Source organism: Nansenia antarctica, assembly GCF_963989245.1.
Source record: "Nansenia antarctica genome assembly, chromosome: 16".
In the NCBI taxonomy this organism is placed as follows: Eukaryota; Metazoa; Chordata; class Actinopteri; order Argentiniformes; family Microstomatidae; genus Nansenia; species Nansenia antarctica.
The window spans coordinates 11959395-11983611 of NC_137686.1; the positions used below are offsets into that span (position 1 = coordinate 11959395).

The window sequence follows — 24217 nt, forward strand, 5'->3', positions numbered from 1 at the left end:
CTGATACATAAGTCTCCTAGAGGCTGTACAAAAACCCCTACGCTGAGAAAGGCCCTGTTGTAGACCAGTTTACAGGTCATTTTCTCACCACAGTTCAGTATCAGCCACATGGCTGCAGAGGCTCTGGAGATAAGAGTATTGTTGTGGTAACACCTGTTGGGTGAACGAGTGGCAGCATGTTTAGCGTGATGGGGGCAACACTTTACACAATGTGACCTCACATAAGGTCAAACTATCACATTAACTCTATTATAAAGGCTTAGAGGCAGTTAATAACTCAATCACTATGGTTATCTTTCTCAGGTGTTGACATTAATTCAGTGGACATTAAAGACATATGAAAACATGTATCTGAAACTCCATAACAAAGGGTAGATTGGAGAGAGGTTTTCTTCATTGTTTCTTATTGGTCTTGAAAATCAGAGACATGAAAACCAAAGCTTATTCTTTCTAACACATCTTCTTCCCTGACTGTGGTTCCTCCTCTTCAGAAGATCCTCTCTGAAAGGAGATGTCATGTACAACTGCATTGAGAGGAGGAGCTAGAATGGAAGAAGAAGAAGAAGAAGAAGAAGAAGAAGAAGAAGAGGAGAACCAGAGTGGCATGAAGTGTTCTTCTCTGTTCATTGTCAGCTTGTCTCTTTAACATCAACCATGCTGTGTTGGATAGTCTTTGGACTTTTAATCTTTGGATTCGTAGGTAAGTGAAATACAGTAAAATAATAGATATGTAATAACCTCTTAATAACAACTTTGAAAACATTATACATTCATAACAAAACACAACATATTACGATTTTCCAAGAAATGACTCAATACACAGTCTTGACTTTCTGCAGGTGACAGTTACGAAGATGAAATATTCTCCAACAGTCTGGAAGAACATGCGATCCAGGGTGACAATGTCAAGCTCTCCTGCAACTACTCACTAACTAAAACATCAGGTAGTCTGTTATGGTATCACCAACATCCCAGATCTGCTCCTCAGTTCCTCCTCCTCATCTCAGCATATAGAGATAAAGAGGCTGTAGTGAGAGCTGATCCTCCGTACCCTCGACTATCTGTTAACCTGAATAAGGAGAGAAACCGTGTGGATCTGGAGATCTCCTCTGCTGAAGTGACAGACTCTGCTCTCTACTACTGCGCCCTGCAGCCCACAGTGACAGGAAACCCAGAGACACTGTACAAAAACCAGACTGCATTAAAGTCCTTTGGGGTGGAGCTTCAACAGAAAGACAGGCTGACATGGTCCATTGAAAACCTTGCAGAGGAATTTAGTTTGGTGCATTAAAACGCTTCTTTGTCAGTTTGACGTCCGACCCCAACAATGTTGTGTTTCTGTTCAATTGTCTTTTTTTCACCACTTTTTGGTAAGTAGCTGACTGCTTCAAGCTATTATAGTAGTCATATTTATTTTGGGAAAATACTGCATTTGTAGTATTATCTGTTCAAATTACTTAGTAGTTATATTAATGTAAAAATACTTCATGTTTGGAAAAAAGTAATAACTCGATGTTCACTTCCTCATGTTTCCAGGTGTCAGTTCTGGGCAAACTATCCAGTCAAACCAACATGAAGTACATGGAGAAGAAGGCAGCAAAGTTACTCTGTCCTGCAACTACTCCTCAGCGTTCTCTCTACTATGGTACAAGCAGAACCCAGGATCTGCTCCCCAGTACCTCCTTCTCCTTGTAGGCTCCACTGGGACCGGAGGGACTGCTGAGTCTCTGGACCCTCGCCTCTCTGGTAAACTGAACACAGAGAAGACCCAACTGTATCTGGAGATCTCCTCTGCTGAAGTGACAGACTCTGCTCTCTACTACTGCGCTCTGAGGCCCACAGTGACAGGAAACCCAGAGACACTGTACCAAAACATGCCAGTTGACACACATACATTTAGATGCAGGCTTGCTGTTCAGAATGATCTTGATCCTTATCAACAGCGAAATATCAATCAAGGCAGATACAGTGCTGTAACTTCAAAAGTAAATCAAGCTTGTATGCAAACACAGTTACAATAGTGGGTGTGTGTGTGTGTGTGTGTGTGTGTGTGTGTGTGTGTGTGTGTGCGTGCATGCATGCGTGCGTGTGGTTGGAGTGTCTACTCAGCTCTCACTGTCTCTAGCTGTCAGTCTGTTTCCAAGCTTCGTCAGGATGTTGCTCATATTGTTTTTGCTCCTCTCAACATTTCTTGGTAAGTGCTTAAATATTCATGTTGTTAGAAGTAAGATAACATTACAATTCAATTATTGTATAAGTAGTGTTCGATCAGATAACTAATAATTCACATAAAATTCTACATCAAAATCTTCTCATGAGGTGCATCAAATCCAAATTGTCAGTTTACCATTAAAACTTCATCAGGAATAACTTTACAACATAATGACCATATGAATGTGTTGCAGATCATAGTCTCGAGGATTCAATACAGCCGGTGAGAACTGAGGTGAATGTCCTCCAAGGATCAGACGTCACTCTCTCCTGTAACTATGAAGGCAATGTCAACAACTTACAGTGGTACCGTCAACATCCCCGATCAAGACCAGAATTCCTGCTCTTAATCGTGCAAACCAGCAGCTTTGTGTCGAAAGACACAACTCTGTTTCCACAACTGTCTATTAAACTGAATGACAAGAAGGACCGTGTGGATCTGGAGATCTCCTCTGCTGAAGTGACAGACTCTGCTCTCTACTACTGTGCTGTGAGGCCCACAGTGACAGGAAACACAGAGACACTGTACAAAAACCTGACAACATGCACAGACAGAAAGCCATTCCATAAGAACAATACATTGTTGTTATCAACACCATTTAAGTCCACATTACAGTTGAATCACAATTAAACATCTAACACAATCTTCCTATTAATACATGATACAATACAATATTACTTGATACTGATATTGGTAATTGTCACATGTAAAAGTAAATACTGCCCTAGTTAATATTATTTAAGATATTTCATTTGCATATACTATCATTGTGTCACGCTGCAGTATAACCATTGTTTTCCACTCCCTGTTTATTTACCCTTACAATACCAATCAGAAAATCAACATCAGTTATATTTCAAAGACACGTAATATGATCTATGTAAAAAACACAGAGCTTTACCCACTATAGGACCGACCCAAACCATACCGTGCTGACTCTAATACTCTTGTCCTTTCTAGTCCTGTTACAACGTCTATGCTGGGTGTGTAACCAGGCCAGACCAGTACAGCTGGCTCAGTTGGGCTGTGGTGTGAATTCAGGTACAATGTGGTTAAACAGGGAGTAGTAATTGCCTCTTGAGCCAGTAGGGGGTGCTGTGTAGGCGTATATCCACATGTAGGGGATGTTAGAGTGAAGAAGCGTAGTCAGGTCTCTGTTCTCTCTGTTTGTTACTCAAAGGTCTGCCAAGATGTTGCTCCTCTCGTTTCTCCTCTTTACAGCTCTTTCAGGTGAGTTACAACATGTATTGATTGAATGCTTAGTTTACTCCTTTTATGTGTTTTAATTGTAGCAGATCATACTAGTATATTTTAACATTTAAAATGTAACAGTCTATGTTTAGAGTATATAATGGTAAATTCATACGTATATACAGTTAACAAATACTTTTTGTTTTCAGGAATCGGTTTTGGGGATATAAAGCCAAACTCTCCAGAAGAGCATGCTGTGGAGGGGAGAAATGTCCACCTCTCCTGTAAATATGATGACAGCAGTATCTACAACGTACAGTGGTACCGCCAATATCCAGGATCTAAACCAGAGTTCCTCCTGTACATCTCAGAACAGGGCTCTATAGTAAACGCTACTCCACCATACCCTCGCCTGTCAGCTAACATCCAGAAAAACGAAAAGAATGTTTCTCTGGAGATCTCCTCTGCTGAAGTGACAGACTCTGCTCTCTACTACTGTGCTGTGACGCCCACAGTGACAGGAAACACAGAGATACTGTACAAAAACCTCACATGAACCTACAGTACATGAAACACACCTACATACACTGAACTATGCTAAGGGGAGGGGCTTGTGGCAGGGGAGGGGCTAAACAGAGAGTGAAGTACATAAACACCAGGATGGAATGTTCAGTTATCATTTGTCTCTGTTTCATGTAAGATGATGTTGTCGTGTTCTCTGCTGCTCCTGAACATAGTTATGGGTATGTGATCTAATGTTTTACCATGATACTCATTGTGTTGCTCATGTTTGAATCGTTTAAGTTAAATAAAGATCAAATTAAAGGTAATGATCAATAATGTTGTAAAATAATTGTCTGTCCAGGTGTCAGTTCTCAGGACCTCACTCCAGTCCAGACTGAAGTGTCTACTGTAGAAGACACCAATGTCACTCTCTCCTACAACTACTCCAAGACTGCTACAGGTTCAGATTATTTTTTCTGGTATCGACAAGATGCAGGAAAACCACCAGAGTTCCTCATGTACATATTGGGATCAGGGACTAACTCAAGGCATGCAGATCCTCTGAATCCAAACACAAGATTGTCTGCTAAAGTTACTGGAAACCGCTTGGATCTGGAGATCTCCTCTGCTGATGTGACAGACTCTGCTCTCTACTACTGTGCTGTGAGGCCCACAGTGACAGGAAACCCAGAGACACTGTACAAAAACCTCACATGAACCTACGGTACATGAAACATACCTACTGACACTAAGGGGAGGGGCTTGTGGCAGGGGAGGGGCTACAGAGGCAGAGAAGTACATAAAAGAGGATGAAACTTCCAGAAACAGCAGTGCTCTCTGTCCCTTCATCTCTGTTTCATCTAAGATGGTGTTGCTGTGTTCTGTGTTGTTCCTGGTGATAGTTATGGGTAGGCCATGAACATGTGGTGATACTCATGCGATTGAATAAAAGTCAATATTGAGCTACTTAGTCATGTCATTCATGACTGAAAATATAAGATTCATTCCCATGAATAACTGAATATTTCTATATACTTTCATATGCAGGAGTCAGTTCGCAGGACCTCACTCCAGTCAAGACTGAAGTGTCTAGTGTAGAAGGCACCTATGTTACTCTCTCCTACAACAACTCCAGAACTTCTATAGGTGCAGATCAATTCTTCTGGTATCGTCAAGACGCAGGAAAACGACCAGAGTTCCTCATTTCCATCTTGGGATCAGGGACTAGCTCAAGGCATGCAGATCCTCTGAATCCAAACACAAGATTGTCTGCTAAAGTTACTGGAAACCGCTTGGATCTGGAGATCTCCTCTGCTGATGTGACAGACTCTGCTCTCTACTACTGTGCTGTGAGGCCCACAGTGACAGGAAACCCAGAAACACTACAAAAACCTCCAATTTACTTGAGAGTGTTTAGTCTCTAGTAATTTGTTACCTTACACTGACACCTAGTGGGGTGATGAGGACACTACAGTGCATTGGCAACAGGTTGTCTCACTGAAGCCAATAGGCAACATTTTATTGTGTTAAAGGGGAGGAGCTCAACATCCCTCCCAGCAGACAGTGAGGAGAACAGAGTCACCTTTAAGAGTGAATGTTCCAAGTGAAGATCACTCTGGTTCAGCAAAGCTTCTAGTCTCTCTATCAGACACAGTGCTTTAGCTACGATGCTGCTCTATTCAGTGATGTTGTTTTGTACTCTTGTGGGTAAGAATTCACTCCTTGTCAATTGAACATGAGGAGAAATACTGAGTGTATACACATCCGGAACATGTTATTAACATTTCATTCGTTTACATTTTAGCCATTTAGCAGACTCTCTCAACCAGAGCGTAATACAGTTTGGGTTTCTAGATAAATATTAGACAGAAATAATGTGTATTTACTAAACAGCGTCATACCTCTCCTCTTTCACAGGTCCAAGTGTTGGAGAAGATACAATCACCCCACACAGAGATGTAGTGCATGCTATGGAGGGTAGTAGTGTTAACATCTCCTGCAAGTACACCAGCTCATCCACAACTAACAGTCTGTCATGGTACCGCCAGAACCCTGGATCAGCACCACAGTTCCTCATTATGGAGTACATAGGACAGGTAACCAACCCAATACCAGGACTGAACATCACACATGACAAAGACCAGAAACGTGTGGATCTGGAGATCTCCTCTGCTGAAGTGACAGACTCTGCTCTCTACTACTGCGCCCTGCAGCCCACAGTGACAGGAAACCCAGAGACACTGTACAAAAACATGCCAATTGACAAACATACATTTAGATGCAGGTTTGCTGTTCAGAATTACCTTGATCCTTATCAACAGAGAAATATCAAACAAGGCAGATACAGTGCTGTAACTTTAAAAGTAAATCAGGCTTGTATGCAAACACAGTTACAATAGTGTGTGTGTGTGTGTGTGTGTGTGTGTGTGTGTGTGTGTGTGTGTGTGTGTGTGTGTGTGTGTGTGTGTGTGTGTGTGCGTGTGTGCATGCGTGCGTGTGGTTGGACTGTCTACTCAGCTCTCACTGTCTCTAGCTGTCAGTCTGTTTCCAAGCTTCGTCAGGATGTTGCTCATATTGTTTTTGCTCCTCTCAACATTTCTTGGTAAGTTTTTAAATATTCATGTTGTTAGAAGTAAGATAACATTACAATTGAATTATTGTATAAGTAGTTTTCGATCAGATAACTAATAATTCACATACAATTCTACATCAAAATCTTCTCTTGAGGTGCATCAAATCCAGATTGTCAGTTTACCATTAAAACATCATCAGGAATAACTTTACAACATAATGACCATATGAATGTGTTGCAGATCATAGTCTTGAGGATTCAATACAGCCGGTGAGAACTGAGGTGAATGTCCTCCAAGGATCAGACGTCACTCTCTCCTGTAACTATGAAGGCAATGTCAACAACTTACAGTGGTACCGTCAACATCCCCGATCAAGACCAGAATTCCTGCTCTTAAGTGTAGGAGTAGGGTTGGAGTATCAGACTGTTTAGGGGTCACAGATATCATGGTTTTTAACGGGATAGTTCAACCTATTTTCATGATTAGATAAAAATGTATCTTATTTCACTATTCACCTCATAGTGAAATCCTATCCAGGAAACATTCTTGTGGTGAAGAAAGTGCAAATGCAGGTGCAAATGACTGAGTGGCAGACATTGTATATACTTCTGATGTGTTTTTACCTGTTATTTCTGAAATGTCAAGTGTTGGGTTTTTTGTATGTTTGATTATATTTTCTGTTTCATATTTCAAAGTTTGCTTTCATTGTAATTCTGTATATTCTCACTTTGACAATAAATCTGAGTCAAACTTCATTTTCTTTGTATGATTTTCTTTGAGTGAGAAAATGTATAGAGGTGAATGGTTTACTTTTCAAAACAAGTGAGAAAACAGTTGAATTTGGATGGAATGTATACCTATAGTGATCTGTCAGTGAAATATAATTAGTTTTACAGTTTGGTACATGAGAAAGGTCAAATGGCACTGGTGGTGCCAAAAGTTCTCCAAATGGCACAATTTGGTGGTCCGTCTGGACATACCTGTACTAAAACCTCTCCAAAGTGTCACTGGCTCACATACTAGCTTCTAACTCTACACAAGTACTAAACATACATTGGAATACTGATTACATACAAAGTCCTAGCTCTATTTGCTACTACACAGTAACATCTATTTTGATTCTGACATCCCACAGGTTTCATCTGATACCAAGATTATTACAATGGCCCTTATGGTTGTGGAGATATTCTATATTCATTGTGGGCATGTCATTTCCTGCAGGTTATAATTCTGCTTCATTTTGTATTCAGTTAATTATTGATGATTGTATATCTTTGTCATGTGTAGAATGTTAGAGGAAGCAAGATCTGAGCATATCCACACAAAACCTGAAGGTGGTATCCTGGTATTGGTATTATTTTTCAGGTAGTGGATGAGCACAGCGTGCCAGTAAAGGACCATGTGGACAGCCTGGCAGAGTAACCAGGCTGTCAGCACCATCCTCGGCTTGTGACAGGAACCCTGCTGGTGACTGGAACCCTGCTGGAATACGCTTAACTTGTTTATTTGTGTGTGAGTGTGTGTTTATTTGTGATTATTTAAATAACAAATGTTCAATTTCAAATATGGATCTTTTATCTCCTCTCTGTAAATAGTTATTTATTTAACCTCAGGGTTTTTAAGCGGTTAACTTGTTTATTTGTGTGTGAGTATGTTTTTTGTGATTATTAAAATAACAAATGTTCTATTTCAAATATAAATCTTTCATCTGAGTTGTATTTGATCATTTAGACACATTGCTAATAGCAAGTGACGCAATGCACGAGAGAAAGAAACAGGTCTGATCATTTTATAACAGATCCTTTCTCACAAAGATACACATGCAACTTGAATAGAGTATCATACCTATAGGCCCATAACACAGTCTTTAAACATCATTAAAACAACAACTTGAATAAAGTATCGTACCTATAGGCCCATAACACAGTCATTAAACATCATTAAAACAACAGCAAGTGTATATAATCTTCTGTTATGTCACAAGAAGCAAGATGTTGGCTCAAGGGATCTAGAATTTACACAAAACAATACTGTTGTGGAAAGACAGTTCATCGCTGCAATATGTGCACACAATTTTGTTTTAGTTTTTTGGCTCAGTCATCATGTTGAAGTTTGGACTGAAGTGTACGTTGAAGCCCAAATCCAATTCATCCCATTCCAACACTGGGTGTGGTTTTAACCTTAAAATATCAAAATACCTTTTATCAAATGGGGACACTCACTGGCAAGTAACATAACAAAAGTATTCATTTCATAAACAGTGTTTTCCACAGAGACATCAGCCAGAGGTGTGACACTATTTACATCCCAATAACCACTGTAATGAGCTCCATACCACTATTGTCATGAGCTCATTGACCATTTGGCTGGGTTTCTGTGGAATGTTATTAAAAAGGCACAACAAAATACTGGAAAGAAACATCACACAATAATGAAAATGACAACAACATACTACTCATAAAACATACATTAAAATAAGATCAAACATGACTATACACCCAACTACTGAAACATTCAAATGTAATAGCAAGGAAAAAAGGGGTTTGTCGATTTGATCACAGACAGGATGTCTGCTAGGTGCCTCATTCATCTGTAACACAAAGGACCCAGAACACTTGTAAAGTGTAAAGTGGTTTCAGCTGGGTCAGGCAATTCATTTGACTCCCAAGCATAGAGAGTGATCGACCCTGTTAGTCATCTGAATAAATTCGCTAGACAAGCCAATATATTGTAATGCAGTGGGTTTGGTGAGTAATCCTTACTGCTACCTAGTTAACTAAAATATACTTTACATTAATAGCAGGCTCACAAAACAAGCTGTGTTAGTTGACTAGCCAGTGTGTCATTGATTTTCATTGAAATGTATTCTCATTTTTCGAAATAAAAGTGCAAACATTAAACAGCTTCCACCCCACTGATGGAAATGTGTTTGTGTTGATGAGAAGTGATAATATCTTGTCTTCCTTATTGTTGTATTATTAGTATTTGTACCCCTCAGTAACCCCTCAGAACTGAGGTAGAGCTTTGCTTTGTATCTTGCTTCTCTAAGAGCTCTTAATAAACTGAGGAGACTTTGTTTCATCACATCGTGTACCTTAGTGGTAAGTTCTTGTGAGCCTAGCAACTCACGTGTATCTTTATTATTGATTAATTAGTAGAAATTACACGACAAGACACAGCTGTATGTCACCCCTCATGGTTGAAACTCACTTGATCCATATTCTAGAAGTGTTGCTGAGTACAGTAGGCCTATGCTCCTGAAACGACAGAGCAAACGCGCTATTAGGGATAATAAGTACAATGAGCCATAAGCCATTCATTCAAAATATACAACATACAATTAGGTTATTAAATACAATAACGACAGGCTTGGTACTCACTTAATGTGAAAAAAGGCATCTCCCATCGGTCACTATTTGATTGATATCTGGTGATATTGACGTCACTTTAATCCGCAGGCAGTTTATTTTTATTTTTATGCATCTATCGATTCCTCTCGTGCGTCTTTATCACATTCATTGAGGAAAAGGACGACTCGCATGTATAGAAAGGGAACATTGTGAGCACGGAAGATGTGAGTCTCACACAACGGCTTTGCATTGATGAAACCAGGTAGGATGAACGTATAGTTCGCTGTCCATTCCTCTTTAAATGCCCTGTTTTCTGTCAACTTTCCTCTTTAGACCTTTGGAGAGTGACATTATGTATCTCTTGCTAGTTAGCAGGTTAAATGTTTAGCTAACTTCACCCGACACGCAAACAACCAATCCAATAATAAATAATGTGACCTTGTCTGGAGGAGGGGGGAATCATTCAGAATAAAAGTATGTTAAATAATTATTAGAATAAGATAGGCTGCGATACACCGTCAGTCCACACATTTATTATTCAAAACTATGGAAAAGGGTGAAACTACGTTTCAACGTTGTTGAGAATCACAACACAAACTCACTAGTCAAGCCTAATACTGCAATGAAATGGTTAATTATAACACTACTTTACATTGTTAGCAGGCTCACAAAACAGCTGTGTTAGTTGACTAGCGATGTGTACATTTCTCGAAAGAAAAGTCAAAGCATTAGAACGTGTCACATTTTTTAACAATCAATTACATAAATTATCCTTTGATTATGTTCGGGCCCGCCATCTAGTGGCTAAACATTTTTTTGGCCCGAGGCCAAACCTAATTGCCAACCCCTGCCCTACGTCCTACCCACTACACTCTAATCCCTATCATCAGCCTTTCAACATCCGACATCAACCCCTGACCCCTACTCCGTGTATGTATGTGTATGTGTGCGTGTGCGTGTGCGTGTGCGTGTGTGTGTGTGTGTGTGTGTGTGTGTGTGCACGTGTGTGTGAGTGTGTGCATGTGTGTAGGTGGAGCGCTGCGCTGCCTTGTCAGAGAAGCTGAGTTTATTCCAGGTGTTACTGGACCACCACGATGCTCTGGAGCGGCTTAGGAAGAGACCACTGAGAGACGGACGGGTGTGGCACGTTTGGCTCAAAGTGGACTGTGCCAACGGAAGAGGTGAGGGGGGAGGGGGGGCGGGGGAGACCAGAGTGATGTGATGTCGTTGGGGGGGGGGCGGGGGGGAGACCAGAGTGATGGTATGTCGTAGACGAGTGTGTTCTGCAGGGGGTTTCAGAATGTTCTGTGGGGTTCTGTTGTTCCATAGCGGGTGTGCTGCACTCTGAGCCTGAGGCTCTGCGATTGGCCCAGGCCATCTCCGCGTCCGAGGGAGTGGAGCTAACCGGCGTTTACGTCCACTGCGGGAACTCCTATAACTGCAGAGGGGCGGAGCAAATACAGGGAGTCGCCCAGGCAACCACCACACTCACAATGCAGTTCATGGAGAAGTAAGAGAACACACAATACAGGCAGATCCAGAAACAAACACACAGACACCAAATAAGGACTCTATAAATGAATGAATGAATGGTCTTTATTGTCATTGATATAGTACAGGTACCAAACAACGAAATTTGGGAGGGGGGGCTCCCCTGGTGCTAGGAAAGAAAAGAAAAACAAAAAAAACAAGAAGGGAAAGGAGCTGGTTTACATAAATAAAGGCTATGTACACTATCCACTATACTATACTGTACAGGCATACACGTTGTGTTCCAATAATAATTGGTTGCATTTGACCCCCCAAAGCGCTTTACATTGTAAGGGGGAGAAAACTCACCTCATCACTAGCACACAAGAAAAGCACATACACACACTTACACTTACACAAACACTCACCCTGTCTCTCTCTCCAGGCTGAAGGGCGTCGGCATCACCTGTAAGTCCAGTATAGGATCCACCCCCTCCTGTAGCCAGCCAGTTGCGGACATGGCCCAACTCAGCGAGGTGCATCCTGGGAACTTTGTCTTCTATGGTGAGTGTGTGTGGTGAGAGTGTGTGAGAGTGTTTGTGTGTGTGTGAGAGTGTGTGTGTGTGTGTGTGTGTGTGTGTGGTGTTGATGACACAGACATACAGGACTCTTGACTGGCTGACCTGTTGAACAGCTTAAATTATGTGTTACTGTTTTATTGCCCTATAGATGTGCAGCAGTCTGTGATTGGTTCCTGTCGTCCGGAGGACGTCGCAGTCCGAGTGCTGACCAGGGTCATAGGTCACTGCCCTCACAGGAACCAGCTGCTCATTGACTGTGGCTTTGCCGGGCTCAGGTACATCAGTACAGTTATTACAACTGGTATAACCATCCATGCTGTTATTAATAGTTTTATAACTGTTTATTACTGACTACTCTCAGCCATGATGGAGCTGGAAAGCTGCCCACTGGATATGCCGTTATAGAGGGACACCCAGATCTAAGGTACTATTATTATTACCACACTACTATTACATATATCCCAGTCCCTCAATCCCTCTCCCCACAGCAGCGTGGTTATATCTACTGTTAATACTAGTGTTATAACTAACATTACTGTTTGTAACTGACTATAAGCGTCCCCCTGCAGACTGCTGTCTATGACCCAGGAGCATGGCAGAGTGGAGTCGATCTCAGGCACGCTGGACTACAGCCAATACCCCCTGGGCTGCCTGCTCACACTCATCCCCTACCACGTCAGTACTCATCCACGATCAGGCTGTAGAGCTCAAAGCAAAAATGATATCAGATTAATATGATTGTGTGTGTGTGTGTGTGTGTGTGCGTGTGCGTGTGCGTGTGTGTGTGTGCGTGCGTGCGTGTGTGTGTGTGTTCTTCATACAGGCATGTGCGACGGCTATGACGCATCCTGTTTACCATATCCACTCGAAGGGCCACCTAGTGGGGAGATGGACGCCCACGCGTGGGTGGTGATGACGATGAGCTTTCAGGGAAATAGTGTTGAGATAACTGCACTCTGTGTAACTGTAGATTACTGTAGAACACTATATGGGAATTGTAATGAAATAACACTTTTGACACGTTTAGCCTCACAAATGACTAATTTCATAGTTGTGTATTTCCTATTCCTTTATAGCCTATGCACTGGATGATTGTGTTTCTAATTGATCATATACGGTAAATCCTAATGAATGTAGTGTTTATGTCCAATGTAATAATACTGTGAAAAAGAAAACGAATCAACACAAAATGAGGAAAAATGCTGCGCACATATGACAATTGTGAATAAAACATTGTGGGTATATTTCACCAAACACCATGTCTCTTTCATTACACCCCATAGCATCCCTTATTGGGACCAACATTCACCTTCATCATGCAGACCAGCTACAGCCACCATGTAGACTAACAGCCTTCGTCACTATGGAAACCTTGAGTCAACATCATGGAGACTACAAAACACATCGCTGACACAGACTTCTTTAGCAAGCACCAAGCAGACAAGCTCATAACTATTTTAGAAACTCTACACTGGCTTCCTGTTAAGTTCAGAATAGATTTCAAGATCCTTCTGCTTGTTTATAAAGCTCTCACTGGCATGGCACCAGAATATCTGAAAGACCTTTTGCTAGCATATCAGCCCAATAGAGCTCTCAGGTCTTCTGACGCTGGCTTACACTGTGTACCACATGTACAAAAGAAGAGATTTGGTGAGGCTGCATTATCATTTTATGTACCCAAATTGTGGAATGCACTGCCAGTTTACATTAGGGATGCAACCTCAGCAAATATGTTCAAGTCAAGACTAAAAACCCATCTTTTTAATATTGCCTTTAAATGACTAAATCATTAAATTATGATGATATAATGATTGGAGCACTTTGAGCTGCAACGTTTGCAGGAAAAGCGCTATACAAATAAAAAGTTATTATTATTATTATTATTATTATTATCTGTTTACTGTAGTTATATCAGAACTGTCCCATCTCAAAGCATTGAGATGGGACAGTTCTGGTATTTTTGCCACCAAAATGCTAACTTTGATACACTTGGGTATCCATAAACCATAAAAGAGTTTTACTGAAAAGAAAAAGGGAAACATCTAGAAGCAATATATGAAATCTGAAGCTTTATGTCTGTACACAGTAATGTATAAGAAAAAGTGATTTAAACATGTGACAATGTGCTGTATGTTTCTACGTTGAACAGTTGTTGTAGAAAATGAACAAACAAATTAGTTTAATTAATTATATTAATTAATTTCTATAATAAGTTGTTCTATGCTACTTGGACACAAGTATGTGATGTCTATGTGACATCACATGTCTGTGATGTCACAATTGACAAAGTGATGACAACCATGTAGAACATGCAGCTAGAGTACACATGCCGTTCATTTACCTGCAATTCATCTGTGAAGAGCTAGATAGATAAACGTTATTCGTTCTTTTCCCAAAAAAATTTGGAGACATGAATCCTAGTGCGCCTATTCAACGGATGGCCTCCTTGTATGTAGGAGATCTCCACAGGGATACCACTGAGGAAATGCTGCATGAGAAATTCAGCCTTTCTGGCCCGATCGTCTCTACAAGGGTGTGCAGGGACATGCTAACACAACAATCTCTTGGGTATGCCTATGTCAACTTTCAACAGCTAGCTGACGCAGAGAGTGCCCTGGACACCATGAACTTTGATGTCGTCAACGGAAGACCTATGCGCATCATGTGGTCTCAGCGTGACCCTTCTCGGAGGAACAGTGGGGTCGGCAACATCTTCGTTAAGGATTTAGTGGAGACGTTCGACAGCAAGCACCTCTACGACACGTTCTCGGAGTTTGGGAGCATCATTTCCTGCAAGGTAGCGTCTGACGCGAATGGTAATGCTAAAGGCTATGGCTTTGTGCAGTATAACACCCAGGAGGCTGCTGAGAGAGCGATTAAGAGACTCAACGGCACGTTATTGAACGGCAGAAAGGTGTTCGTCGGACACTTCCAATCGCGCAAAGAACGAGAGGCTGAACTCGGATCCAGGGCCGGAGACGGAGAGTTCACCAACGTGTACGTCAAGAACTTCGGAGAGGATATGGACGACCGACGCCTTCAGGAGAGGTTTGAAAGATTTGGACCAGTCCTGAGTGTCCGTGTCATGACCGATGACGCTGGTAAATCCATGGGTTTTGGATTTGTCGACTTCGAAAGGCATGAGGATGCCAAGAGGGCCGTTGATGAGATGAACGGCCAGGAGCTAAATGGGAGGCGGGTCTACGTGGGCCGTGCCCAGAAGAGAGGAGAGCGCCAGACTGTGCTGAAGCGCCAGTTTGAGCAGATAAATCAGGGCCACAGGACCAGATACCAGGTGTGTGTGTACATGAACAAACATATACTGTATCAGAAAGCTCATAGAAAGGTATAACAAAATTGGTAGATCTGTTCGACAATATCTCTTTATTCTCCTTTACACAACTTCAACACTTTTTTCACCTTCAAAAATCTGATCAATTTAAATACTTACAAATCACCCGGTTTATTATTAAGGACACCACTCTAATGACTAATAATTCTATCTCTGTTTTGGAAGAGATGCTATCTCAACAACCCATCAGACGCATCAGCGCATTTTACAAAGCTCTTGCTTCGATATCTCCCCAAAATTCCCTGGCCATCAAACTGGCTTGGGAAAAAGATCTAGGGGTCACTTTTAATGAGGCGGAGTGGAAAGAAGTTTGGACCTACGCCAAAAAGATCTCAGTCTGTAATCGTACTAAGTCCACACAATATAAAATCTTACACCGTATTCATGTAACACCTGCACTCAAAAATAAAATGGACAGCAACTCCTCACCAATCTGCTGCAAATGTAAATCCAATGTTGGTAATATCTTTAATTATTTCTGGTCTTGTCCAAAAATCCAAAGCTACTGGACTAATGTTGTTAATGAACTCTCAATTATTTTCAATGTCTCGGTGGGATTGGACCCTAGGTGTCTCATTCTTGGCACTCCGGATCGCCAGATCTCGAATGCCAAACACCAAAGGTTGTTCAACCTCTTAACATTTTCCGCAAGGAAAAACATTCTGCTATACTGGATAAAGGAAGCTCCCCCCTCCAAAAAATCTTGGCATAATATCATAATGGACTGCATTCCCAATGAATATATCACTTGCATGTTACACTCCAAGACGGACAGTTTCTACCAAACTTGGGACCCCTACTTAAAATATATTGGACCTGCCTTGTCATCTTCCTTACTGCAAGGTTTCCCCTAAGGATTCTTGCTTGGCAAATGTATGCATTATCTGACCCCAGGGTACTGGTTTGGTGGGGTTTTGGGTGGGTCGCTTTGGATGAAGGCCTATGCTAGACGACAATAATGTAATGTAATGTAATGATATCTACGTCCATACCTTAATTCTATTATAAATATATCTGAGCGACATGTTTTGTTTGTTTTTTAATTTATTATTGCTTTTATTTATTTTTCATTTTCTCCAAACCCCTAGTGTATGTACTGTGACTGTTTACTGTATGTGCAGCGGGGGGGGGGGGGAGTTGATTGGGCTTCCACGGAGTCTTCACAGTTCCAGTGGTCCTGTCTGGGTTCTGTGGGGGTTTCAATCAGCTCTGGGGTTCTTGCTGTGTATGTTTAATATTGTCCTTGTCGTTGTATTGTTTTGTTTGTGCCCTCTATATAAAATTGAAAACCCAAAATAAAAAAAAAAAAGAAAAGAAAGCTCATAATCTTGGTAAGCATTGTTGATGTATTTGAGGCATGAAAAACATCTTAGTAAAACACAGTTTCTCTCTACCAGGGTGTCAATCTTTATGTCAAGAACTTGCACGATTGTTTGGACGACAAGCAGCTGCACAAAGAGTTCTCCCACTTCGGAACAATCACCAGCGCAAAGGTGATGACGGAGGGCGGACGCAGCAAGGGATTCGGCTTCGTGTGCTTCTCCTCCCCCGAGGACGCCACCAAGGCCGTGACCGAGATGAACGGCCGCATCGTGGCCACGAAGCCCCTGTATGTGGCCCTGGCCCAGGGCAAGGAGGAGCGCCAGGCTCGCGCAACCAACCAGCACGTGCAGAGTACGGCCAGCGGCTGTGCCGTTCCCAACCCAGGCATCAACCCCTACCAGGTTGCTCCCCCACCTGGGTTCTTCATGGCGGCCATTCCACAGGCCCAGAACTGTGCTGCACCGGACTTCACCAACCAGCTGGCTCAGCTGAGACCCACTCATCTCCTAGACACACCTCCTCAGCACTTCCAGAACACGCCCACCAACGCCATGTGTCCGTCGGCTACCAGGCCTAAGACCTTCAACGCTATGAAGGCCACGCCCTCCCTGGTTCCCCCTATGATGACCTCTCAGCGCGCGAGTCAGTATATTTAGTGAAGTAATCCTGCCCCAAAGAGCACTATCCAAACATTTGCCATAAATATCCCATTGATTATGATTATCTTCCCTCTCAGCTACCCAGGCCTTGAGAAAGCACCCTGCCAGTGCAGACGCAGCTACAGCACGGATGCACACTGTGCCCCGTAACAAGTACACAGCTGGTGTACACCTCCTGCAGCACATGGCTCCCCAGCCACAGATCCCCATGCAGCAGCCTGCTATCCATGACCAGGAGCTTCGGACTGACTCTCTTATGACTGACATTTTGGCTGCCGTTCCCCATGAGGACCTGAAGCAAATCTATTTGTTTGTTTCAATGAAGCAAATGATAGGCGAGTCTATTTGTTTGTTTCAATGAATCCCCCATTAGGTTAGTATAATTACTGTTACTGATATTTATTCTCCCCCTCCCTCCAGGTGAGCGTCTCTTCTCATCTATCCACAGCATGCACCCCAGCATCGCTCCCAAGGTCACTGACATGCTGCTGGAGATGGACAACTCTGACCTGCTCGGCATGCTGGAGTCTCCACAGTTCCTGCGCTCCAAGGTGGACGAAGCGGTCGCTGCGCTGGAGGCCCACTGGGCTGAGGAGGCTGTCGTTCCCCATGAGGACCTGAAGCAAATGATAGGCGAGTCTATTTGTTTGTTTCAATGAATCCCCCATTAGGTTAGTATAATTACTGTTACTGATATTTATTCTCCCCCTCCCTCCAGGTGAGCGTCTCTTCTCATCTATCCACAGCATGCACCCAAGCATCGCTCCCAAGGTCACTGACATGCTGCTGGAGATGGACAACTCTGACCTGCTCGGCATGCTGGAGTCTCCACAGTTCCTGCGCTCCAAGGTGGACGAAGCGGTCGCTGCGCTGGAGGCCCACTGGGCTGAGGAGGCTGTCGTTCCCCATGAGGACCTGAAGCAAATGATAGGCGAGTCTATTTGTTTGTTTCAATGAATCCCCCATTAGGTTAGTATAATTACTGTTACTGATATTTATTCTCCCCCTCCCTCCAGGTGAGCGTCTCTTCTCATCTATCCACAGCATGCACCCCAGCATCGCTCCCAAGGTCACTGACATGCTGCTGGAGATGGACAACTCTGACCTGCTCGGCATGCTGGAGTCTCCACAGTTCCTGCGCTCCAAGGTGGACGAAGCGGTCGCTGCGCTGGAGGCCCACTGGGCTGAGGAGGCTGTCGTTCCCCATGAGGACCTGAAGCAAATGATAGGCAAGTCTATTTGTTTGTTTCAATGAATCCCCCATTAGGTTAGTATAATTACTGTTACTGATATTTATTCTCCCCCTCCCTCCAGGTGAGCGTCTCTTCTCATCTATCCACAGCATGCACCCAAGGTGCATGCTGAACCCCAGCATCGCTCCCAAGGTCACTGACATGCTGCTGGAGATGGACAACTCTGACCTGCTCCGCATGCTGGAGTCTCCACAGTTCCTGCGCTCCAAGGTGGACAAAGCGGTCGCTGCGCTGGAGGCCCACTGGGCTGAGGAGGCTGTACAGAAATTCAAACTCCCAGTTTGAGTTTCAAGCGGCTAACGCGTAAAAAAGGAGACGCAGACTTTGAAACCTACTTCACCGATAACTATGCAAAACGAATAAATGACTTAATCACAAAATGAAATCGATTGACTCAGCTATGTCTAAAAAAAAGGGTAAGCCGTACCTCGATGATGAATGTAAAAGCACTGGTTGGACCAGGCTACATAACAGTGGAGATGGTGGTGGACTTCCGTAGGAAAGCAGCCCTGCCCCCTCCCATCACGCTGGGAGGTACACCGGTGGCCTCCGTGGAGTCATGCCGCTTTCTAGGCATGACCATCTCCCGGGACCTTAAGTGGGAGCGGAACACCGAGGCCCTCACGAAGAAGGCCCTGAAGAGGATGTTCTTCCTCCGGCAGCTGAGGAAATTCAGGCTGCCGAGGTCCATGATGGTCCAGTTTTACACGGCCATCATAGAGTCCATCCTCACCCACTCCATCATCACCTGGTTCCCTGCTGCAACGACCAAGGACAAGGCCAAGTTGCAGCGGGTGATACGTTCAGCAGAGAGGGTGATCGGCTGTCCCTTGCCCTCCCTCAACTCCCTGCATGACACCAGGGCTCTGAGGAGGGCAAGGAAGACCATGGCCGACCCCTTCCACCCCGGCCACGGCCTCCTCACCCTGCTTCCCTCTGGAAGAAGGTTGCGGCTGCCTAAGACATTAAAGGCCCGCCACAGGCTCAGTTTCTTCCCCTCAGCCGCCAGGCTGCTAAATGACTCTGGCTTCCCCCTCCCCCCGCCCCCAGGACTGAACATGCACTGGACCTTGAATAACTCTGCACTGCACTATATACAGCACTATCCATGCACTGTCTGTCCTGTGTTGTCCTGTTTTTGCATTTGTATTTGTACTTGTTTTGTTCATGTGTATATGTGAAAAAAGCATAAATGCACCTTCTGTAAATGCCAAAACAAATTCCTATATGTGTCAACTTCGGCGCTAGGGGGTGGCTACTTGGGCTCAATGATGTCCCCGGATGTTTTCTGAAAAGCCCCGAATGTTTTACTTAAATTTTTTTATAAAAAATAAATTTAAAAAAACTCTCGTGCAGTACCGGAGTCCAACAGAGAGGCAGCAGCTGCGCGACATTAGCCTGCGTACTGCGTAGCCTGCCCTGCCCTGAAGAAGACGTGATCTCAATCAGTGCCTGACTTTGTAAGGAATGGATATCCCAAAGTTTTTTTCAACAAAACAAGCGCCAAGAACTGTTGCAGCAGCAGTATCAGCAGCTGACAACAATGACATCACCAGCAGTGATGACATAGATGATGTTTCAGGTTTGTGAATCTTATTAGAAAGGTGACTGACTCACTGACACTACTTTTCCAGTTAGCTAATGCTAGCTGGCTATCATAACATAACGTTATGTTTATAATGAAAATGAAACATAGCAAGGTACTGTTACGGTACATGGTAAGAAATCAAACAAAGGATAATACTTATACAAATAAAGTGAATAACAGGCTGATAGTCTTTGATATCTGCACTCTGGTTGACTGAGTAACAAGTGAAAAAGAATGATGTAACGTTAATGTTACAGCTAGTAAAAATGAAGTAACCACATTAAGTATGCCCTTATGGTAGTATGTATGTATACAGAACATGACTCAAATCTATCCTAAGATGTAACGCTAACTAACTAAGTTTGTTTAATGTCCCAGGGGGGATTTGATTTCACAGTACTATACACAGGCCAACAATACATGTAATATATCGCCATATAACACAGGACAAGACAATCAATACAATATAAGTGGTGAGCCCAGAGTCTGCCCTGATATACATACTGTAACATAACTAGCCTCAGCCCATCAATTCTGTAATTCTATACAAATATAAATGATGGTGACTGACGTGTGTGTGTGTGTGTGTTTGTTTACTGTCTATTTTGTAATACAGCCTTTTGTCCGCTTTAAGGTGGTGGTAAGTTGAAGGTTGAAGGCAAAAAAATTCACATTATACTCTCCCTCTGGGCTAAGCCCCGGATATCCTACAATCCTAAATCCGCCTCTGGTGGTAGGCCTATGCTCCTGAAACGACAGAGCAAACGCGCTATTAGGGATAATAAGTACAATGAGCCATAAGCCATTCATTCAAAATATACAACATACAATTAGGTTATTAAATACAATAACGACAGGCTTGGTACTCACTTAATGTGAAAAAAGGCATCTCCCATCGGTCACTATTTGATTGATATCTGGTGATATTGACGTCACTTTAATCCGCAGGCAGTTTATTTTTATTTTTATGCATCTATCGATTCCTCTCGTGCGTCTTTATCACATTCATTGAGGAAAAGGACGACTCGCATGTATAGAAAGGGAACATTGTGAGCACGGAAGATGTGAGTCTCACACAACGGCTTTGCATTGATGAAACCAGGTAGGATGAACGTATAGTTCGCTGTCCATTCCTCTTTAAATGCCCTGTTTTCTGTCAACTTTCCTCTTTAGACCTTTGGAGAGTGACATTATGTATCTCTTGCTAGTTAGCAGGTTAAATGTTTAGCTAACTTCACCCGACACGCAAACAACCAATCCAATAATAAATAATGTGACCTTGTCTGGAGGAGGGGGGAATCATTCAGAATAAAAGTATGTTAAATAATTATTAGAATAAGTTAGGCTGCGATACACCGTCAGTCCACACATTTATTATTCAAAACTATGGAAAAGGGTGAAACTACGTTTCAACGTTGTTGAGAATCACAACACAAACTCACTAGTCAAGCCTAATACTGCAATGAAATGGTTAATTATAACACTACTTTACATTGTTAGCAGGCTCACAAAACAGCTGTGTTAGTTGACTAGCGATGTGTACATTTCTCGAAAGAAAAGTCAAAGCATTAGAACGTGTCACATTTTTTAACAATCAATTACATAAATTATCCTTTGATTATGTTCGGGCCCGCCATCTAGTGGCTAAACATTTTTTGGGCCCGAGGCCAAACCTAATTGCCGACCCCTGCCCTACGTCCTACCCACTACACTCTAATCCCTATCATCAGCCTTTCAACATCCGACATCAACCCCTGACCCCTACTCCGTGTATGTATGTGTATGTGTGCGTGTGCGTGTGCGTGTGTGTGTGTGTGTGTGTGTGTGTGTGTGTGTGTGTGTGCACGTGTGTGTGTGTGTGTGCATGTGTGTAGGTGGAGCGCTGCGCTGCCTTGTCAGAGAAGCTGAGTTTATTCCAGGTGTTACTGGACCACCACGATGCTCTGGAGCGGCTTAGGAAGAGACCACTGAGAGACGGACGGGTGTGGCACGTTTGGCTCAAAGTGGACTGTGCCAACGGAAGAGGTGAGGGGGGAGGGGGGGCGGGGGAGACCAGAGTGATGTGATGTCGTGGGGGGGGGGCGGAGGGGAGACCAGAGTGATGGTATGTCGTAGACGAGTGTGTTCTGCAGGGGGTTTCAGAATGTTCTGTGGGGTTCTGTTGTTCCATAGCGGGTGTGCTGCACTCTGAGCCTGAGGCTCTGCGATTGGCCCAGGCCATCTCCGCGTCCGAGGGAGTGGAGCTAACCGGCGTTTACGTCCACTGCGGGAACTCCTATAACTGCAGAGGGGCGGAGCAAATACAGGGAGTCGCCCAGGCAACCACCACACTCACAATGCAGTTCATGGAGAAGTAAGAGAACACACAATACAGGCAGATCCAGAAACAAACACACACACACACACCAAATAAGGACTCTATGAATGAATGAATGGTCTTTATTGTCATTGATATAGTACAGGTATCAAACAACGAAATTTGGGAGGGGGGGCTCCCCTGGTGCTAGGAAAGAAAAGAAAAACAAAAAAAACAAGAAGGGAAAGGAGCTGGTTTACATAAATAAAGGCTATGTACACTATCCACTATACTATACTGTACAGGCATACACGTTGTGTTCCAATAATAATTGGTTGCATTTGACCCCCCAAAGCACTTTACATTGTAAGGGGGAGAAAACTCACCTCATCACTACCACACAAGAAAAGCACATACACACACTTACACTTACACAAACACTCACCCTGTCTCTCTCTCCAGGCTGAAGGGCGTCGGCATCACCTGTAAGTCCAGTATAGGATCCACCCCCTCCTGTAGCCAGCCAGTTGCGGACATGGCCCAACTCAGCGAGGTGCATCCTGGGAACTTTGTCTTCTATGGTGAGTGTGTGTGGTGAGAGTGTGTGAGAGTGTTTGTGTGTGTGTGAGAGTGTGTGTGTGTGTGTGTGTGTGTGGTGTTGATGACACAGACATACAGGACTCTTGACTGGCTGACCTGTTGAACAGCTTAAATTATGTGTTACTGTTTTATTGCCCTATAGATGTGCAGCAGTCTGTGATTGGTTCCTGTCGTCCGGAGGACGTCGCAGTCCGAGTGCTGACCAGGGTCATAGGTCACTGCCCTCACAGGAACCAGCTGCTCATTGACTGTGGCTTTGCCGGGCTCAGGTACATCAGTACAGTTATTACAACTGGTATAACCATCCATGCTGTTATTAATAGTTTTATAACTGTTTATTACTGACTACTCTCAGCCATGATGGAGCTGGAAAGCTGCCCACTGGATATGCCGTTATAGAGGGACACCCAGATCTAAGGTACTATTATTATTGCCACACTACTATTACATATATCCCAGTCCCTCAATCCCTCTCCCCACAGCAGCGTGGTTATATCTACTGTTAATACTAGTGTTATAACTAACATTACTGTTTGTAACTGACTATAAGCGTCTCCCTGCAGACTGCTGTCTATGACCCAGGAGCATGGCAGAGTGGAGTCGATCTCAGGCACGCTGGACTACAGCCAATACCCCCTGGGCTGCCTACTCACACTCATCCCCTACCACGTCAGTACTCATCCACGATCAGGCTGTAGAGCTCAAAGCAAAAATGATATCAGATTAATATGATTGTGTGTGTGTGTGTGTGCGTGTGCGTGTGCGTGTGTGTGTGTGCGTGCGTGCGTGTGTGTGTGTGTGTGTTCTTCATACAGGCATGTGCGACGGCTATGATGCATCCTGTTTACCATATCCACTCGAAGGGCCACCTAGTGGGGAGATGGACGCCCACGCGTGGGTGGTGATGACGATGAGCTTTCAGGGAAATAGTGTTGAGATAACTGCACTCTGTGTAACTGTAGATTACTGTAGAACACTATATGGGAATTGTAATGAAATAACACTTTTGACACGTTTAGCCTCACAAATGACTAATTTCATAGTTGTGTATTTCCTATTCCTTTATAGCCTATGCACTGGATGATTGTGCTTCTAATTGATCATATACGGTAAATCCTAATGAATGTAGTGTTTATGTCCAATGTATTAATACTGTGAAAAAGAAAACGAATCAACACAAAATGAGGAAAAATGCTGCGCACATATGACAATTGTGAATAAAACATTGTGGGTATATTTCACCAAACAGCATGTCTCTTTCATTA

The 24217-nt window shown here is 43.3% G+C and overlaps 1 protein-coding gene across 1 annotated transcript in view; it reads left to right on the forward strand.

The window, feature by feature from the left end:
* Positions 1 to 24014, forward strand: part of LOC308171953 (polyadenylate-binding protein 4-like) — a gene marked incomplete at its 5' end in the record, with an annotated part of 47199 nt that extends 23185 nt beyond the window's left edge. Inside the window, 9 exons of the mRNA XM_080546866.1 lie at positions 14556 to 15176; positions 16631 to 17038; positions 21931 to 22081; positions 22229 to 22409; positions 22815 to 22933; positions 23095 to 23221; positions 23308 to 23370; positions 23516 to 23621; positions 23768 to 24014. Of these exons, the coding sequence (XP_080402992.1) occupies positions 14556 to 15176; positions 16631 to 17038; positions 21931 to 22081; positions 22229 to 22409; positions 22815 to 22933; positions 23095 to 23221; positions 23308 to 23370; positions 23516 to 23621; positions 23768 to 23857 (1866 nt within the window). The 3' untranslated portion in view covers positions 23858 to 24014. The remainder of the gene's footprint in view (positions 1 to 14555; positions 15177 to 16630; positions 17039 to 21930; positions 22082 to 22228; positions 22410 to 22814; positions 22934 to 23094; positions 23222 to 23307; positions 23371 to 23515; positions 23622 to 23767) is intronic.
* Positions 24015 to 24217: the final 203 nt, after the last annotated feature.